This window comes from Gymnoscopelus braueri, assembly GCF_963280865.1.
Source record: "Gymnoscopelus braueri genome assembly, chromosome: 8".
Classification (NCBI taxonomy): Eukaryota; Metazoa; Chordata; class Actinopteri; order Myctophiformes; family Myctophidae; genus Gymnoscopelus; species Gymnoscopelus braueri.
In genome coordinates, this window is record NC_137609.1 from 17,433,950 (window position 1) to 17,454,397 (window position 20,448).

General features: G+C 41.2%; 1 protein-coding gene across 1 annotated transcript in view; it reads right to left on the bottom strand.

Moving 5' to 3' along the window:
* clmpa (CXADR like membrane protein a) overlaps positions 1–20,004 on the bottom strand; it is a 104,188-nt gene extending 84,184 nt beyond the window's left edge. The window contains exon 1 of the mRNA XM_080434702.1: positions 19,784–20,004. Coding sequence (XP_080290828.1) covers positions 19,784–19,814 — 31 coding nt within the window. The 5' untranslated portion in view covers positions 19,815–20,004. The remainder of the gene's footprint in view (positions 1–19,783) is intronic.
* Positions 20,005–20,448: the final 444 nt, after the last annotated feature.

Below are 20,448 nucleotides of genomic sequence, written 5' to 3' on the forward strand. Positions count from 1 at the left end.
AAGCTATAGCACTTAAAAGCCTTTTACTAAAAACACTAATTTCCAAAGTGGTCCTCGATGGAGATAAACCTTTTGACCCCAAATAATAATTTATTCAGCTTAGCCTGTCCCAACAAGTTCCCTGAAAATCTGTCCATCCCTTCTGAAGTTATTTTGTTAGACAGACAGACAGACAGACAGACAGACAGACAGACAGACAGACAGACAGACAGACAGACAGACAGACAGACGGCCAGACGGCCAGACGGCCAGACAGACAGACACGCTGACAGGAGTGATTGCAAATGTCCTGGCATGCTTCGCTGCGGGGTAATTACCTCAGCTTACGCCATTTACAGCCTACCAGGATCCCTGTATCGTTAACATGAGCATAATCTGTCTGCAGACATTAAACCTGTAACTCTAAAGTTAATCGTATCTATGAATCTGCCATATCGAACGGCAAAGGAACACCCAGCGCCTCACCGCCTCTGAGCGCAGTGGGATGCTCCGCAATCTGTCTTGGAACTATTATCCCTTTTCTCCGCTTAATGGCTATATAAAAGGTCAGTGCGACTCCTGGGAATACCATTCTGCCACTGTCATGGGGTATTTCATATGACCTTATATAGGCTCTTGCCGATGTGGATATAATACCTGCATGGGTCCGATACATGTCTCCGCTAGAGAAAGGGTGAGGGAGGCGTATGGTTGAATTCGTTCAATGGTTCAGCGCACAATGAAAGAAATCAAATTATTACAAATAACCCCCAATGGCTTTCACATGCTATTGTGTGGCACACAGACGAGGGAAAAAAAACGGAATCGTGTTTGTATGCTTGTGATCTGGTCTCCTTTCCCACCCAATTCCAAATCCATTTCCACTCCACTGTGCTGTGAAATTTAGGGACAGCCACCCAATTAATTTCCAGTCAATCCTATCACTGTACCAGGCATTACTGTTGACATGTGTGAGCGAGCGCTTCTGACTCCGAAAGCGTTGAGACTCATGCCTCATCCAGCCCCAGTGATGGATGAGTTTGAGGGGGGGGGGGGGCAATAATCCATTCTAAACATATTTGTCACCTTCTGCGTGCTGAATCCACACATTCCATTCCATGACTAAAGCTATCATCGGCGAGGAAATATAAGCGTTCAAGGTTGTGAGATGGTGGCCACTTATTTCCGCCTTGGACAGGATTATGGCTTTTAACAAGAAAAGTACTAGAACCGGAGATATGTCATGGAAGGAGATTACTCTGCAAATGGAATTATTTGGAAAGTGTGAATCTTTCAAATGTCCTCTGGTCTAGATGACAAGTCATGAAATTAAATAACCACCATTTCCTCCACTTCTATAATGTATTGTATAGCAGCTATGTGTAGCTATACTATAGCTACAATGTTGCCTTTGATATTGGCGAAGCAACATTAACCCATTAAAACCTGAGGCCGATTCTACAAATCCCTTCTAAATCGGTGAATCAGTAGTTTTCAAACTTTCAAAGACCCCCAAAATGATATATATTTGGCCACGAACCCGCCCCCCACCTTTTGAAAATCATTTGTGCCAGGGACCCCCCCCCCCCCCCAGAAGAGAAGATTTGTGTTAACACATTGGGTGCCAAAACCGTATATATACGGTTTTGCGCATACTAACGTTGAGTGCCAAAACCGTATATACGGTTTTTGAAAAAAAAAAAAAAACAGCAACAGGAAATATCACTCCTACAAGATTTAGACTCCAATCCACCTCCTGGTTAACTTATGACTTCAAAAACCTGTATCTCGGCTCCTGTGCACTTTTTTTTTTTACAATGTTAATTTAACTATTTTCAACTGGCTGCAACTATGGAATGGATTTCCGAATGTTTTAAATTTTTTCCCCCCGATTGTACGAGACCTGTATGTGTGTAATGAGGGGATCACCGTGAGGACGGTGATCACTGAAAATATTTTGTGACTACTTGAAAAAGGTTCAAAATGTTTAAAAAGTCCTGGCACTCAAAGTATAATATTTTAATAAACCTCTGGCACCCAATGTGTTAAAAAAAAATCAAATTTATTCAAAAGTTTTCAAGCGCTTTTTTTTTTTTTGTTCAGAAATAAGCGTGACAAGCTGTGAGCTTGTATATCTGCTATTTTTGTGAGCTTATCCCTTATCCCAGTTTTCTGAAAAAGCGGTTTTAATGGGTTAAAGACCCAATCCATGATTGTAGCATAGCCCTAGTGTGTGTGCATGTCCAGTATACTCACGTACTTCCCTGACCGTTTTTCTTTTTTTAATCGAACCCTTGTGCCACTGTATGTTAGACTAGTTGTAAATTCTAGCCTCCAGTCGCCTCATTAAAGAAGTCCTTTATCTCTTAAAGTACGACAGAACACTTGGAGCACTATACTGCAGGGAAGCAGCACCAGCATCACCAGAGACAGTGGACTGACTACTGTAGATTTTAAGATTTGCAACCACACTCCCTTTCCTCACAAAAGTTCCCCTGAGTGCTACAAATAATTCACTATCCTCCCTTAAAAAAAACGACAGAATAACCTGACTCAGTGACAACCTCAAATCTGACACGGACCTATTACCTTCATCTCTTGGCAGCCTACCCCCCGGGCAAATAATTTCAGTGAGGACATGGTCAACATTAGTCTCTGCACTGCAGCCAAATAACCCATTAAAACCGGGAAAGCATCTGTGTCGTTTTAGATTTTTGTTGCGTTAGCTATGCAAAAATAGCAGATATAAAAGCTCACAGTGCTTGTGCATCTGCTATTTTTGAAAAGATCTTGAAAGTGTGAGAAGGCATTTGTAGAGTTGGCTTCAGGTCTTTTTAAAAGAAAAAGTTTTTGATCCCACAAATGTGTAACCCATTTTTCACCCAGTGCCTACGCCTAAGCTTGTAATCCTGGGCACTACTCTCCCTCTGCCAGCCTGGGGAGAGCCCCGAACTGAGCTCATGCTTCCTTCAACGCATGAGGAGTGAGCAGGCCGCTTCTTATCATCACCTGACAGGGGGGAGTTTCCCCGGTAGGACGTAGCACGTGGAAGGAACACGTTATTCCAACCAGTTCCTTTCCCCTCCGTCAGGCGCCCCGGCTGACCAGGGGGAGGCAGTATAGAGAAAAAGAATAAACCTGCACACTCATCTGCTCCAATGTAAATGTATTGACAACGTTACCTACCCTAGGGGACACGGGGAGAACATGCAAACTCCACACAGAAAAGCCTCAGGTCTTAATGGGATAAATATAGACTAAATGAACCCTAGTGCCTGGATATCCAATTGATGCACTTCAGCTCTGCACTCACTCACGGTATCACAGAGCTGCTCCACAACAAGATGTCTCAGCTTCATTCTGACTGCACTGTTTGCTGAATGAACTGACTTCCCGAATAAAAAGGAGTAGCCTGGGGGGCTGTATGCTCTCTTTTCTTCTCAACTCCTTTATAGTAGCATCAACAACGGAACCGCCAACAATCACTTCATCTAGCAGCTCAAGTTTGTCAATAACGTCACCCTGGCAGATATAGTCTTGCGTAGACACAGACAAACTATTCCACAATCTCTGAATGTTATATATAGAAGCTGTCTGTCACTTCCGTTCAGGAATATATATTTTATTCAACTTTGATTTACAATATAGGACAAATTTACACGACTGTGAAGACAAAACGGTAGCGAGGGGAGGCGGGACCTCTGCTTTACGCCCAGATCGTTTCCAGTGCTTTTCCGTTGCATTGGCTGTATGATAGAAGCATCAGTAGGCTATGGCTTGAGAGACTATGGTAGATATGATCACCACCTGTCACCATGCTGCACAGAGTAGACAACAGCCTAGAGTTCCATTCACTCAAAACAATGGAGATTATTATCATTATTATTTTTTAACCGTATTTTTATCTATCCATTTCCTCCTGGAAACCAATTGCCAAGATGTATGTCCTTTCTTTCAATCATTGTATTTACGTTGTTCACACATTACCACAAACTGATACATGACTCACATATGAAACATTTAACCCTATTACAAACAAACTAACATACAACTAACATCATCATCTGCTCAATACCCATAGCCATCAAAATAAAACCTTTGTATATGTGGAGATTCTGCCCCCTTGGGTGTCACTTGGCTCCTAAATTAGAAAAAAAAAAACGTAACAATATTTCAGCATAGTCTTCTCCAATATATTCCACAACAGGACTCCAGACAAAGAAAAACTCATTCATGTCTCCTTGGTGAACATGTCAAATGTCCTAAGGCAGGGGTCTTCAACAGGGGGTCCGGGACCACTAAGGGGTCCTCAGAGCTACTACAGGGGGCCGTCAAATCTTTGTGTGATAGGAACTTTTTAGTTTGTAGTTTTACATGAACCACTTTAACCCTATAGCATCAGAGCACAGAGGAGCATTAGCCGAAAATAGCCGATCTACAACAAAGAGGTTTGGTGTAAAGGGAAAAAGGAGCAAACCAAGTACAGAGCCAACGGTCAAGTTTACTAAGTATTGAGGTTTTAAGTGGTTAAATGCCTGAAATAAACAAAAAAATCACACCCTGTGTGAAGTGGGCGGTGTCTTGCTAGCTAATCACAATACTGAATGGAGTCAACCAATCATGTACAAAAAATAAATACATTTATTGAAACACTCTTTATGATGGAAGAAACCATAACTTAAAAAAAACAAATTTATGTTTTTTTTTTAAGTTATGGTTTCTTATATAGGGCTATGCACATGTGTCATGTGACACTGGCCAATCACAGTCCTGAATAGACTGTGATTGGCCAATCACGGTGCAGGGTTAGGCGGGGTACATTTTTGGCCAATCACAGCGCAGGATTTGTTGTACAAATATCCAAACCTCACTTATAGGGGCGGTTTCACCGCCCAAAAAAAGAACATTAATTTACTCAACACTGATGATACTTAATGAGGCTATCTATGAAATCTATGGAAAAGTTGAATCTGCAACACAATTTTTACAATATGTAGCCCTTGGCCAAAAAAAATGTTGAAGACCCCTGTCCCAAGGCAGTGGTTCTCAAACTTTTTCATGTTAAGGACCCCTAAAATGATATGTATTCGGCCGCGGACCCCCATCTCAAAATGTTTCGTTACAGGGACCCCCAGAAGCAAAGATTTGAGTTACAAATGTTCGCTTCAAAGATTTGCACAGATTTTCAAGATTTTTCAAAAATAGCAGATCTACTGTACAAGCTCATAGCCGCTCGGTGCAGCGCTATGAGCTTGTAGATCTGCTATTTTTGAATAGCCAAAGTATAAAATATGGATAAAGGAGTTGTGACGCTTTATTAACTAATTTAGCTGGGGACCCCCTGGTACCCCCTCAAGGACCCCTGGGGGGTCCCCGGACCCCACTTGGAGAACCAATGTCCTAAGGACATCATGGGTTCACATACGGGACACAAACATCTCCACCCAGAAAGACCTCCAGAGGAGGATGTTCCCTTTCACTTGCACCTGAAGAAACTGAGTTTCCTCCATTACGTGTCGGTTCACTCCGTCCACTCAACCATCTGAAACAACATCGAAGCCGAGGAGAGGCTCGCCGGCCGCCAGATGTTTTCTATCAGGGAACCTGCATAATGTGTGTACAAAGAGCTTGGAGGATTGTAAACTGATCCCGCTAAAACAGCCAGTCTGTGGATTTAGAGAATACGCTCTGGGAGATGGTACACGTCCATCACTGTTGGCACCGCATCGCATGTCCAGACACATTTCCCCAGGCTAGATCATCACTTCCTTCCAATAAAGGGCCTTAACCTCTTTAATCTCTTTATATTTAAATGTAAACCACTTTAACCCCTGCATCCCTATTTTGGGCATGTCGTGTAGGCAAAAATGTTTTGTTCCAAACATTTTCACAAAAAATACAGCAGACCTACAAGCTCACAATGTGTTGCGATGTGACACGTAGTGGTTAATTGACGTTCGTAAAAGTATACTGTAATACAAATGGTATCTTTGGCTCATATGACGAGCTGTACATTTTGTATATACAGTCGGTGGTGGAAAAATAACTATTTTTTTTTTTACTTTAGTAAAAGTATCAATACTGCAATGTAGAAGTTCTCTGTTACAAGTAAAAGTCCGGAATTCAAAATGATCTTGAGTAAAAGTACAAAAGTATTTGTATCAAAATGTACTTAAAAAGTAGAAAGTACTCATTATGCAGAACGACCCGTTTCTCAAGTTTTCAAATGTCTAAAATGTAAAAAAAAAAAGTACTTTAATACACCACTGTATACAGTATGTACTGTACCGCTGTTGTGTGCAGACTCGCGATGCATTTCTTGAAGTAAAGCTTCTGCAATTTTACAAGTCAAACGTCTTGTGAATGTTACTGCATTGTGGCAATAAAGGCCTGCTGAATCTGATGCTGATGAATGCTTATTGAGAGTCTGAGCAGGGAAAGGTGGTGCAGTAAGTACTAGGCTGATGTGGTCTGGCATAACGAGGTGACTAGACTCCAAACTCTGTTAGCAGAAGTGTTGACATTAGCATCTGATGTTGATGATGACACAAAAACGTTCAGTTTCCCTGTAAAGACTAATTACCCTAGCCCGCAGCAACGTGTGTAATTTATCCTGCGTGTGTGTGTGTGTGTGTGTGTGTGTGTGTGTGTGTGTGTGTGTGTGTGTGTGTGTGTGTGTGTGTGTGTGTGTGTGTGTGTGTGTGTGTGTGTGTGTGTGTGTGTGCGCGTGTGCGTGTGTGTGTGCGTGTTTTGTTTGTTAGCAACGTAACTTGAGAACGGCTGGGAGGATTTTCATGAAACCTGGCGGGAATGTAGGCCATGCACCCAAAAAGACATGAATCACTTTTGGTTTGAAAAGGTCAAGGACACGGTCAAGGTGAAAAAGCGAGATCAGATGGGTGGATTTTCATGAAACTTGGTGGGAATGCATCAGCAGGCCAGTGGTTCTCAAAGCGGGGTCCGGGGACCCCCAGGGGTCTTTGAGGGGGTTCCAGGGCAGGGGGTTCCCAGCAATATTAGTTAATGTAGAATCAGTTTAACCATTTTAACCTGTAGGCTACCTCGGCTATTTGAAAATAGCCGATCTACAAGCTCACAATGCATTGCAATGTGACACGTTGTGAGGTTGTATATCTGCTATTTTCAAAAGATCTTGAACATTTTTGAATAATGTTTTAACATTTTAACAACAACAAGCTATATATGGGGGTCCCTGGCACAAAATATTTTGAGCAATTGGTTTGGGGGTCCTTGATATAAAAAAGATGTTGTTCATGTGGTGCCATTACTTGTCTGTGCACTAACCATGCTATTGCTGTGGCCTGTATAGCCGCCCAGATTAGCGATGATAACTGGCCTATTAATTGCTTAAGCCCTATATACTTAGTCCTTATGACAAATAGCGACAATAATAGGCTATCAGCTAGTTTTAAAATAACATATTTTTTAATTTGCCATAAGGACGCCAGGGTTAATGTGATTACTGGGAGGCCATTACCACAGACATGGCAGTCCTATATTTCCATATCGTTCAATGTCAGGAACTCAACCAAGTGGAGAGGTTATTGGCAAGACTGGCATCTCTTGACTGGAAGGAAATGTTTATATAATAAAACAATGTTTGTGCTCATTACTTCTGCAACAACAAAACCGGAGGCCCTTGTTATTTTGTTATGTCCCATCATTCCATTAAATATGTCATGTTAAATTCGTCCTCCTGTAATTGTTTATTTGTTGTTGTCGTCCCCCCACTCCCCTGCTGCAGAAATGAAATGTCTGTTTCAATCAAACACACGACTCACCCAAAAGAAGAGAATTTGTTATTAAAATGTGTAGTTATATATAGATTGTCATTTACATTACATGTCATTTACAGCAGTGGTTCTCAACCTTTTCAGGCCGTGACCCCCCCAAAATAATCATATTTGAACTGGGGACCCCCCACCCTGACAAGCACTTGGAATGTAGGAGTTGAGGCATTACATTTTCTTTGATGCGGTTCTACACATAAATATTGTGAAAATAGTGCGAGGCGTTGTGTGAGCTTGTAGATCGTCAATTTTTTTTTATTGTTTGCCTCTTTCGTATATTATTTGACAATTTGGCCAATGTTAGACCAGTTTTTATAGGATAGTTTGCTGATTACTTTTGATGCACTAATGGTTTTCTACTTTTCTTTCCTTATTTTTTTTGTTTTTTCAGGTATAAAAAAAGTCTTAAAAGTCCTTCAATTAACACTCCACTGTCATCTGGACCCCCCCCCCCCCCAAATAAATCATGTGGGGACTACGATTTACATTACGATGTACATGTAACGATTTACATTACATGTCTTTTACAGGAGTTTATTTCAATTTCAGGGCATACGGTAGTAATTTCATACTATACGTTGTACATATCAACTTGGAAAAAAGTAACATTGATTCTGGACATCAACAGCGGGTCCAGCCCTATGAACGCAGTCACTGATGAATGAAGTTACACCATTGGTCAGGCCAGGCGGCCAAGGGTTGGGAGTTTCTTCATTACAAATGTATTCTGTGCGAACAGTTTCCTATTACGTCATCAGCCGTTTACAGTGGCTCCATATTCTTCAATTATGCCCGCAGGGGTCTTGAATTACATCCTCAGAAGGCGTTTACAGCGGTTCCACTCTCAGCGCATTCCAAACTTATTGCACGCAAAGAACGGAATATTTGGCTGCTCCTGGAAGATTCCCGATAACTTGCAGAATGTCGCCACTTCCTCTTTCCATTGTTTCAAATTAAAAGCCCTCTAGTTTTTCATACACAGCCCAGCCAAACAGTATACTAGGTTTTCACCTTGTCGTGTTACTTGGTGTAAATGGTATGGTACGTCTTTTTCCTAAATGCTACTTTAAACTACAGACAAAGCCAAGGAAGGCATGTAAGGGGGAACCATAGCATTAGTTTTTTTCCCCCTCTGGCAGCCATGCACACTACAGTTAGGCTGTCAGCCTGCATGAGCAGCAAGGTAAAATAGCCAGGAATAGACAGGAGAGAGACAGCCACTGAGAACACAATGGTGAGCTGGGGAGAAAACAGCACCTGCATTAAGGGCACATATTTGTACTAAAGTGCAATTTGTCAGTCCGTTGGCGCTATAAAAAAGTAGTACCAGTGCAAAAAGGCAACCAAAGACGAGGGAACTTGCCACTAACCCGGATAAGCAGTTGTCCTTTTTTTTTACTGATTAAGATGTGGCCAAGCTAGATGCCATGTGGAAATGCATGACATTGCATGGCATTAAAAGATTGAGCAATTAGAATAGTGATGTTTAATTACGGCATGATTTGCATGACCAACAACAGCAGGGATGGTTTGTGCATTGCCTGTGCAGAATTCAATTCCAAAGACGACAGAAAGGTAAAAGCCAGAGTGTTACACACGTCTGTAGGTCCAACAAGGCTGTGTGAAGGCCTCATTTCATCCTGATGTTAGGTCTAATGACTTGTAAAATGCTTAGATGTGGGTACCATCTGTTAGGATGGGCCAAGTGAGCAAAAAGGGAAAGACAAAGAGAAAAAGGGGAAGGGATTAGACAGAAGGGGAGAGACAAAATGAGCGATAGAGAAAGTGACAGAGAGAAAGAGACTGGAGGGAGAGAGGGAGAAAAATTGCATAGCTTAGCAGAACTGCTTCATACGCATAGCTGTTCACTAACCTCAGCTTAATGGGTGAGTTTAATATCCTCAACAAACAGATCAATTCTCCTCCATATTTGCCTATCATTTCCAGAGAAAATAAGATGCTCCATTCATCATATTCATTAGTGTTAGTTAGTGTGTCGGTATAACTCACAGGACGTTCAGTAATAGGCTACTGTAGCTAATTCTGCGCAAAATAATCTCACCCCTTCAGTAATAATTATATCCATCGCGTCAAATGGCTTACTGTATATTCAAGCAAATAAGAGCTTTAAACCAAGCGTGTGGTTTGAAGATTGAATTGGAGATATACGCATAATTATAGTCCGCAGTGCACAAGTATTTCAACTCCAATTATTGACTGCGTGAAATGTGTGAAAGCCATAACACCCTATAGCAGTGTTGTCATATTGCTTGTCAGATATTAATTTCCTTCCGAATTAATGATCTCGGCGTCAGACCAAGCCCAACCAGATGCCTACATGAATACGCATAATGGGTAACTGTTTATATTTGTTGTGTGATCACCGGGTTGTTGTCCCGTACAGTATATATCCCATCTACAGGAAGACATGGAACAGTTCCTCTCAGAGCACAACATGCCTATAGATGCCATCTGCAACCTTCAACCGTTGGATGCCTTCACAGTTATCCAGATGAACATTAATGGCTCACTATAGAACACCACAGTCAGCGTGATAAGTTGACTTTCATGGATGTTTTACTTTTCAGAGCTCACTGGAACACCCCCTGCCCCCAACACACACACACGCACACGCACACGCACACGCACACGCAGACACACACATCCATGAAGCACGAATAATAGGCCACTCCACATAAACACACAGACCCATTAACTACGTATATGCACCCCACCCCCTCTCACGTACACATAAACACGCACACACACACGCACGCACGCACACACACACACACACGCACGCACGCACACACGCACACACGCGCACACACACACACACGTAAAATAGTCTATAAATCTACAGGGCGGGTGGAATTAGCGTTGCAAGAAAAATATTTTGGAAATGAATATCATACTCATTTCCACCGTGCAAACATGATGAACATATGGTCTGTATTACAGCTAACTGGAAGCAGACGACGGCCCCACCCAGCACCCATGTAAACAGGACAGTCCCTGCTCTGCATCCAGGACTCATTTAAGTGATTATCGTCGTTGTCGGGCGGAAACCTCGTATATCCATATTTTAACTTTTTGTGTTACATTTTTTCTGTAAATCAACGCCGTACTTGATCATACTACAGTGTCACACAAAAGTAGCAGATCCACAAGCTCAAAACACGGCGCGAAGCGACGCGTTTTGAGCTTGTAGATCTGCTACTTTTGATATTTTTTTATTTGAATCCTGAAAAGTGAATAGTTTTTGGACATATGGACGTATGAGTTTTCCACCCGACTGAGACTATATACATATTTCAACTTGTTTTTTTCCATAATTTAGCGCCTTACTTCGTCGTAGTACAGAGTGTCGTGGAAAAGCAGCAGAAAAATCTGATGTACTGTACAAGCTCACGCACAGCGCGTCGAGATAGCCTACTACGCGTCGCGAGCTTGTAGATCAGATTTATTTTGTGGTTTTTCAAACATTTTGAAAGTGAAAGTGGTTAATTGTGTCTGTGTTTTGTAAATATCTAACCAATTAAAAGTATTAACCAGAGTTTGTGATAACTAAATAATAACTACATTGGATCCATTGGAAGGCAGGTTATAATCCTTTCCCCACATTTCCTGAAAAGTAACAGTTTTGGACATACAAGGTTTCCAGCCGACAGTGACGTTATGTGATTTCAAGTGCTCAAAATGAGCTAGAGTTCAGTGGACCATCGGTCCACCAGAGACACTGAGTTCAGAGGAACTGAGCAGTTAACACAATCCCATCAGCATCTAATAGGATACCAGGCTGTTGTTCTGAAACAAGATATCCACTTTTGCTAACATTTAACCACTTCCAACCTGAAATCCCTGTTTTGGCCATGTCATTGTAGGTAGTTTTGAAAAAAATTGCTGATCAATAAAAAAATATATAATAATAATAAAATAAGCCCCTTTCAAGTAGATTTAAATAGGGATTAAGTGGATAAAAAGTTGTTTGTGTTTTTAATTTTTTAATTTTTTTGCACATGCCTTAAATGTTCTCAAATGGAAACTTTAAAGCAAAACAAAGTTTTTCCAAATTGATTAGAAACGTTTAAATAGCAGAGGTCCAGTACAAGCTTGCAGTGAGCGTGTACATCTTTTTAACCCTTTAAAGGTCACCCCAAGAAAAAAGCATTGGAAATTTTATTTCTTTGCATTTTTTATTTATTTGGGGCAATAGTAACAACTATCAATTATAATTTCTTTAACAGACCCAACAGTTTTCCAAATATAGGCCTCTACCAAACGGTTGAGATGTCACTTTATGGTAATGGTAAAAGTTTCATGCATATACATTGATTTATATGCATTCACTGAGAAATATGTCTCCCATTATGTTCCCCAGTCTCTTCTGCTTGTGAGAGTTGATCAGCATCATCTATTTGGTCATCTTCTTCATCACACAGATCATCAAAATAGTCCATTTTTTATTTCAGCACCACTACCTTTACCATTAAATGACAATTCAACCATTTGGTTGAGCATGTTTTTTTAGATAGGAATAAAATCATACTAATACATAAATATAATGAAATAACATTATATGTATTATATTAACAACACTGAATTAGCAAAAGCCCTATTTATCCATAGCAAATAGTACATTTTAATTACTTTAGTTTAGCTTCACTACTTACCATAAAGTGACAAACAACCCGTTTGGTAGAGCATGTTTTCAGAAAATTATTAGACCATTATTAGATTTTTTTTTATTGTATCAAGCTACATAATCAGGTTCAGTAACACCTCTGAGATGATAATATGACAAAAAAAAAATCTTACCTCTGAAATTTCAACCAAAAAAATCCCACCTTTCAGGAGTGGATTAATTGATTTTCACTTCCTAAAAAGTGGCTACCTGAGAATCCATGTGACTGGGAAACAGTGACATCTGGTGGACCTTTTTTTGCCATAACATACCTCAACCTAATAGTAGAAAGGGCTCAATCAGGTTGAGTTAAGTTCAGCAATGTTGTCAATGAGAAATAGTGACTTAAAATGTGCTCTACCAATTGGTTGAGCAGACTGTTAAATAGCCAACGCAAAAATCTACAATGACACAGATACTTTACAGGTTTTAATGTGAAAGTGAAAGTAGCAATACCACATTATAAAAAGACTATGTAAACTAAAGTAAACGTCCAGTCCAAAATGTACTTAAAAGTAACAAAATTGCCACTTCAGCATACAATAAATAAATACATAAATAAATAAACAGTCAAACGCACACAGACCCCCAGCTCTCATGTAACACAGTCAAAAACTGGTTTGCCTCTGCCACTGGCAACACCTGCGGCTGATTAGGGACAGGGTTAAATACCCTGTAACCCTGGCAACCTTGGCCTTGACCAAGCCCTGCAGTGACGTCAACGGCTCATATGGCTCTTACAATTCTAATACATTTTATACATTATTATGATACCTTGTGAAATGGGACATTCTGCGTAATGAGTACTTTTACTTTTGGTACTTTAAGTACATTTTGTTGCCAATACTTTTGTACTTTTACTCGAGTGAATTTTGAAAGGTGTATTTCGGTCCAGGCGTATACCACATACGCTGGTAATCCAGCTTGACACTGTGTCGCGGGTTCGACTCCCGATCCCGACGACCTTCGCTGTGTGTCATCCCCCCATCTCTCTCCCCATTTCCTATCAGCCTACTTTCCTATCAATAAAGGCAGAAAAAGGCCCAAAAAATATCTTTAAAAAAAAAAAAAAGTATTTCTACATTGCAATATTGATACTTATTGATACTTTTACTTTTACTAAAAAAATATTATTTCCACCACTGTATGAGAGAGAGAGCAGACGGAGGAGTGGGAGACGGGCAGCAGGGCTTGCGTGGATGGATGGAGTGTGAGCAGGGTGACAGGGAGGGACTGGAGGGGCGAGGACTTAGTGTCACAGTGATTCCTGTCAGCCCGCAGAAGAGGCGCTCAGTAAGAGGTGGACCACCCCCCAACCCCCTCCCCCCTGCTGTGCTGTGCTGCGCTCAGCTAATTAAAACTCACCCTCACCCTTCACACATGCCTGTGCATACTGTACTTACACAGTCTCAGTGAGGTCAGCCGCACATGTGTTTACCAGCTGCACAATATGGATAATTTTTTGCTTGCAAGATCGTCTTGCTGTATTCATTATTACATTTTCTCTCATTTAGCTACTTGAACATTAAGCACCTTATTCTGGGTCATGTCGTAATAGGCAAACATTCGGTGGAAAAATTGGTGCACGTTCAGCGGACAGGGGGGCCAAGTATAGACCTAAATTCTATTGTCCTGACGTTAAGATATCATAATACGGTAGTATGGGAAGAAATGCCTTATCTCTTCAGTGTATTTCTTTAGCGAAAGGCAGAAGTGTGCGCCTGTGACATCATAGACGTCGTTTAAGGTCATTGGGCGTCCAACATTAGCCTATTAGGCACAAGGACGTGAAACAATACGTTTAATACGCCCTTCCACAAAGAAGTGCTAATTCTATCGAGACTTTTAAATCCCTTCTCAAGACACACTTTTTTTCATAAGCTTTTAATCACATCTAAGTCTATGTCTTGATCTGATTGATGTATGCGACGTGTGACTTTGTTGTTGTTACAATTGCATATTTTCTTGTCGATGTTTTTGCTTCACCTTGTACAACACTTTGTTTGATTGTTGTAAATGTGCTCTATAAATAAAGATTGATTAGATTTGATTTAATACACTTAATAATTTGTTGGTACCAAAACCAATGGGACTTTGGAGTATGTTGAAATGCTGAAAATCTAAAATGGCACAGATGCTTTCCCGGGTTTAAAGTGCAGTACAGTACTACTTAACCACATGAACCCTAGCGTCCCTATTCTGTGAACATTGGAGAACGTTCTGCGAAGATAGCAGATCTACAAGCGCACACTGCGTCGCAATGTGATGCGCTGTGAGCTTGCAGATCGGCATCTTCTGCAATGATATTTGGTGTAGAGGGAAACTGGCGGGGGCCCGGTGTCGACCCCTGTAGGACCCCAATCAATGGAGTATTATATATGGGGTTTACTTGGTGAAGCAAGTTCCCTTCATAGATCCCTTTGTATCCCAGTCATGGTGATTAATGCATTATTTCGGCAATGGAAATAAAAGGCAAATGTTCAGATTTAACACGACAACGCAATGTTTCAAAGAACTTGGTAACATATTTAATAGTATTTAATCTATGTTGGAGTGTTTCATGATCTTGATAACCGATCCTTGCGACCGAAATGTTGCCATTTTTTAAAATAAATCAATGCAGAGGTGGTAAGTATGCGCGGTTGACTTTTCCATGGAATTGGATCTCTGCACCGCAGAATAGACAAAGCAATGCTGTGCGTGTCACCTTAGAACTACTGCATGTATAGCTGTTTCCTACAGCAACCCAGGCGCCAGTTGTCACCTGGGTACTTTGCGAAAAAGAAACTAAATATGGTGTTTATTCACTGCATTCCCAACTAAATCAATTTTCCATTTGTTGTGGGTAATAACAAATTTCTCGCTTTGAAACAACTCACTGAGCTCACCAAAGCAAACAAACGAAACGATACATTGGGTTTTTTAATCTTTTCCTCCGTCCCCTTGGAGCTCGATGTGACTCATGCACAGGACTTGGTTGTGACGGTCCACTGGACTGAGTGACTTGACATGTCGCGAAACAACCCGCTGACGCGTTTGGCACCTGAGAGGGGAGAGCAAGTGGTGAACACCATGACCTGAGTTGAATACTAACCTGTTTGAAGAAGGGATGGCATGTTTATGACAGGATAAAGCCTTCTGTGGGCAACGTTAACGGACACCGACAGCACTCCTACGCAGCAGCAACACCCAGTCGGAATCTAAACCATGCAATAGTTCTTCTTTCACTCAAGAGGGACAACGCCCGTCACTTGGGTGATGATGTAATTTGTCCATGTGTGTGGTCCCTAGTATGGAATGTATGCATGTGCTAATGAAAACGTATTTAAAATATTGTTTTAATGTGCATATTATTAATAATCAGTATTAACTTGTTTTTTAGTTAGCACATGCATTCCAATTCATACAATCCATAGGGCTGGACCACACATGGACAAATGACATCAACTTGCAACGGGCGTTGTCCCCATTGATTAAAATAAATAAAATATTGAAGGTGTTTTTAATTCTTAATTTGAGTTATAGAGGGCAACTATAATGTATTAAGGAATGTAAGGCTTATTAGCCAGGGATCCTTATAAATTAACACTGAGGATTCTACAGTAGATTGGGGTCTCGTCTCAGACATACAAATGTGAATCAAATGAGTGTCCGTGGCCTAATGCATATCAAACTGGGGGGGGGGGGGGTGCGGGGGGGGTTCAGCCAGTGGGATTCACTGGCTTAGGTCACTCATGAAATAGGTTAGCGAGCGAGACAGACCAAGTCACAGAGAGAGAGAAGAAGAGATGACAAGGCAATGAGGGATCGAGGCTGCCAGTGATTCGAGGCTAGAGCACTGCAAGATGTCACATCCCAACCTCTGGCGCTGGAGAGTTCTGTCATCTCCACACTTGACAGATCCCTTGGCCTGCCCCTGGTAATCTACTCTATATATAGAGTACAAGGGGACAGATATTATGGCTTAAGTTGTTGTTTACAACTTGATAAAAATAAATAAATGAAGAGAGGCCAGTCACAATTATTGCATAATCGTCTAATCGCAATTATTTGAAATAATCGCAAATTGTTTTACATAATCATCATAATAGTTTCCATGTTGAAAAATGTTCATATATTTTCAAACATTGTTAAAAATAGTGGAAATAGTAGATCTACAAGCTCAAAACTTATGATGTGATCATGTGACGCATTTTGAGCTTGTAGATCGTCTATTTCCACTATTAATGTTTTTTTGAAAGTATAACGTTATTAAATATGCAAGTTATTTGTCATATCTTCCCCGAGCAACGTCAAAGCCTAAAAGCCAAACAGAAATGTAATTTCTACTCATAATATTCCAATGTTCAGCGACCGAAATCTTTTATCGTTAATCGCAATTATTTGAGCGACAATTAATCGTCACGTAATATGTCATAATCATGACAGCCCTAATTGAGGAAAACACGGTTTGGTGTCTGCTGATAGAGAATGAGAATCTCTGTGATTTCAGCACTGAACAGAGGACGAACAGGGTAAAAACAAGGAGGGGAGAACAAACAAATATAGATTATCATAAAGGTCGCAATCAAAGCGTTCTAAAAATAGAGTGTGACATGGTGAGCCATTGTCTGAAGGAGACAAACGCAAGGGGAGAGCTGGGCGAGTTAAGAGTACAGTAGCCTACAGTACAGTATGTATGGCGGAAATGATGACAACAGTAATTCAAATCCTTTTTCATCAGAGACTAATGTTTTTTTTCTATACGATTTGGAGAAATAACTTGTAGTGCAAGTGGTCGCGTAGGAAAGGGGTTCTCAAGCTGTGGGCGGGTTCTCAACCCAACTAAAAAGAAAGAAACGAAAAAGACCATTACTGCATCAAAAGTAATCAACAAACTATACTATAAAAACTGGTCAAACATTGGCCACATTTTCAAATGATATAAGAAAAAGGCAACAATTGTGAAAATAGCAGATCTACAAGCTCACAACGCCGTAGATCTGCTATTTTCACAATATTTATCTGTGTAACCGAGTCAAACTAAATGTAATGCCTCATCAACTCCTACATTCCATGTGCTTGACAGGATGGGGGGTCCCCAGTTCAAATATGATTATTTTGGGGGGTCACAGCCTGAAAGCGTTGAGAACCACTGGCTTAGGACAGGCCTCATTTTCAAGGTTACACAAGAAAACAGATGTTGAATGATATAATAGCATTTCAGCACACAGCACGTCTTGGATGTGCTCATGGCAGAGGTGTGCGGCAATAGCTCGGTAATGAGGTGATTTACCACAAAGTCAGCGCCGCACTTTACTGTAATTTATGTCTTCACAAAAGAGGGCGATAGCTGCTTCAACAACTATAACCCACTTGGCCGTTTAGGAAGGAACATTACCCCCCCAAAAAAAGTCCTAACAAAGTCAGAATCATTCAACGTCACATAATTTCTAACAAAACAAGGGGCGAGTTTTGTTTAAATTGTGGAGGGACCGCGGCAGTGCCATGAGGTAGAACATGATGTCGTTGCCATGGCCTGTCGAACTTGCAACCATAATGCAACTAATGATAGCTCTAATCATCACCCCATGGACAAGAAAAACTGAAGCCTGGTTAACAACACATGGTTGCACATCGCGTCTTGTGCCGAAAATGCCAGATCTACAAGCTCACAACGTGTCGCGCTGCGACACATTGTAAGCTTGTAGATCTGCAATTTTTTTGGTGCGAGACAGTGGTGCGCAACTAAGTATATCAAAGCGTTAATTGCGATGGCGTGCCGTGCTCTGTGTCCCCATGGTTAAGCATGAGGCTGGGACATGGCCATGTGTCTGAAGGCATATAGGCATCTCAACCAAAAACACATAAGCAAATGACAGACATGTATTAAAAGACCATCTTTTTCCAAGTGTTTGGCAACACCCTCCCTGTGTTGAAATGAGTTTCAGAGGCAGCAGCTCCAGCATTTTCCAAAATGCAAATATTGCTTCACTATAACCTTGGAAGACGGAGGACCATGAAGAATTCATAGAACTACCCCCCCCCACCCCAAAAAAAACTCACTAGCCATACAATTTCTCCACAATTAACATATTAAAAACTGACACCATAAGGATGTATTAAAATAATATCAATTTGCTATGAGAACGTATCCAATAAGTCAAATTTACACAATGCAGCTTTAGAGGAACACAATTGCATGTCTGCAACTTTGTTTGTACTGTAGTCAAGTGTAACTGACATGCTATATGTATTTACAGTATTTCCTATGGCATTTAGACTCTCTTTCATGCCCATGAAAGAGACTGTCTTAACCACATATGGTTGACCGGAGTCCCTCAGGGCTCTACACTAGTGTATTTTCTGTTTTCTGTTATTGTGGAGAAAGCTTTGCCTGAAAATAGGGCAGACAGCTCCCCCTGTTTCAAATGACACAAAGGGCAGCTGGCAGTCAATATAACCTGAACTAACTGACAAGGTAGTGGAGAATGGAATGCCCTTGGAACTGTCAGAGTTATATGAGATACTTAAACCCCAGCATCCTCCTTATTGTGGGGGAAGGCTTTCACAGAAAATAGCTGATCGACAAGCTCACAACGCATCGATCTGCTATTTTCTGCGAAAGCTTTCCCCACAATACGGATGCTTGGGTTTAGTGGTTAAGAAGAGACAGCACATTAGCCTATCCCTACTGCAGAATAGTCACTGAATAGACCACAAAGCAGCATGAGAACTAAAGTGACTATGTCAGATCCTGTTGTAAGAGGGTTAACTGGTGTACAACCACCAGCATGACTCTAACATAGAAACACCATTTGATTGTTAAGATTCATACAAACATTTAATTAATCCACAAACTTTAGGGTTCTGTTTATTGCCAGGGGTCCAGCTCTTTTAGGCTTTGCTCTGCCTCATAGATCCACCCTTGACAGTTGGTCATGCTCCCCAGCCCTTCTTAGAATATAAAAAATGGACGTGATTGTTAAATTAAGTGTTATCCACCTTACATTTGAACATGCTCATCCATCCACAACCTCATTGCTAAGAAAAGGTGAACTGTGCTTTACTTATATTGGTCTGGCTTGGCATCACAGTGATTCTTGACAAAAAGCGAACTCATGCAATGCCTACACTCATTGTATTGATCTATGCTACAAACAAGTTATCAATTTAAAAGGCGAAAGCTCTCCAACAAACAAAGCTCTCCAACAAACATATCACCGGAGTCATCATCACCGAAGTCTGTTTTTTGTTTTAAATATAAAGCATCATAAAGCACCTCAGCAATAAAATACAAAAAAATACAAAAAATAAATTGTGAACTTACCCAAGAATAGAATCACGATGGAGACAGGCATCACGGCATGCAGCAAAGGGGAAATTCCACTCAAAATATCACACCTCGACACTCGTCTTCTCTCTGTCTGACTATCAGGCTATAACGACTTTACTGTAACTAGTAGCTACAGTATGACCTTACTGTTACTGGAGAGAGTGATCCCCGCATGTCTCAAGCAGCAGCACCGTTATTCTAGCAGGGTCCCGTTCATTCATATCAGAGCAGCATCTTCTCAATGCAATGATAATAATCACCGGCAACGTCAGTTCACTTGACCAACAGAACAGTGCATGTCCGAGATGGTCTCTGTCTCTGCATCCACACGCAGCGCTCGCTCTCTCTCTCTCTCTCTCTCTCTCTCTCTCTCTCTGTGTTCCTCTCTCTCTCTCTCTCTCTCTCTCTCTCTCTCTCTCTCTCTCTCTCTTTCTCTCTCTCTCTCTCTCTCTCTCTCTCTCTCTCTCTCGCTCTCTTGCTCTCTCCCTCTCTCTCTCTCTCTCTCTCTCTCTCCCTCCCTCTCTCTCTCTCTCTCTTGCTCTCTCTGTGTGTTGCTCTCTCCCTCTCTCTCTCTCTCTCTCTCTCTCTCTCTCTCTCTCTCTCTCTCTCTCTCTCTCTCTCTCTCTCTCTCTCTCTCTCTCTCTCTCTCTCTCTCTCTC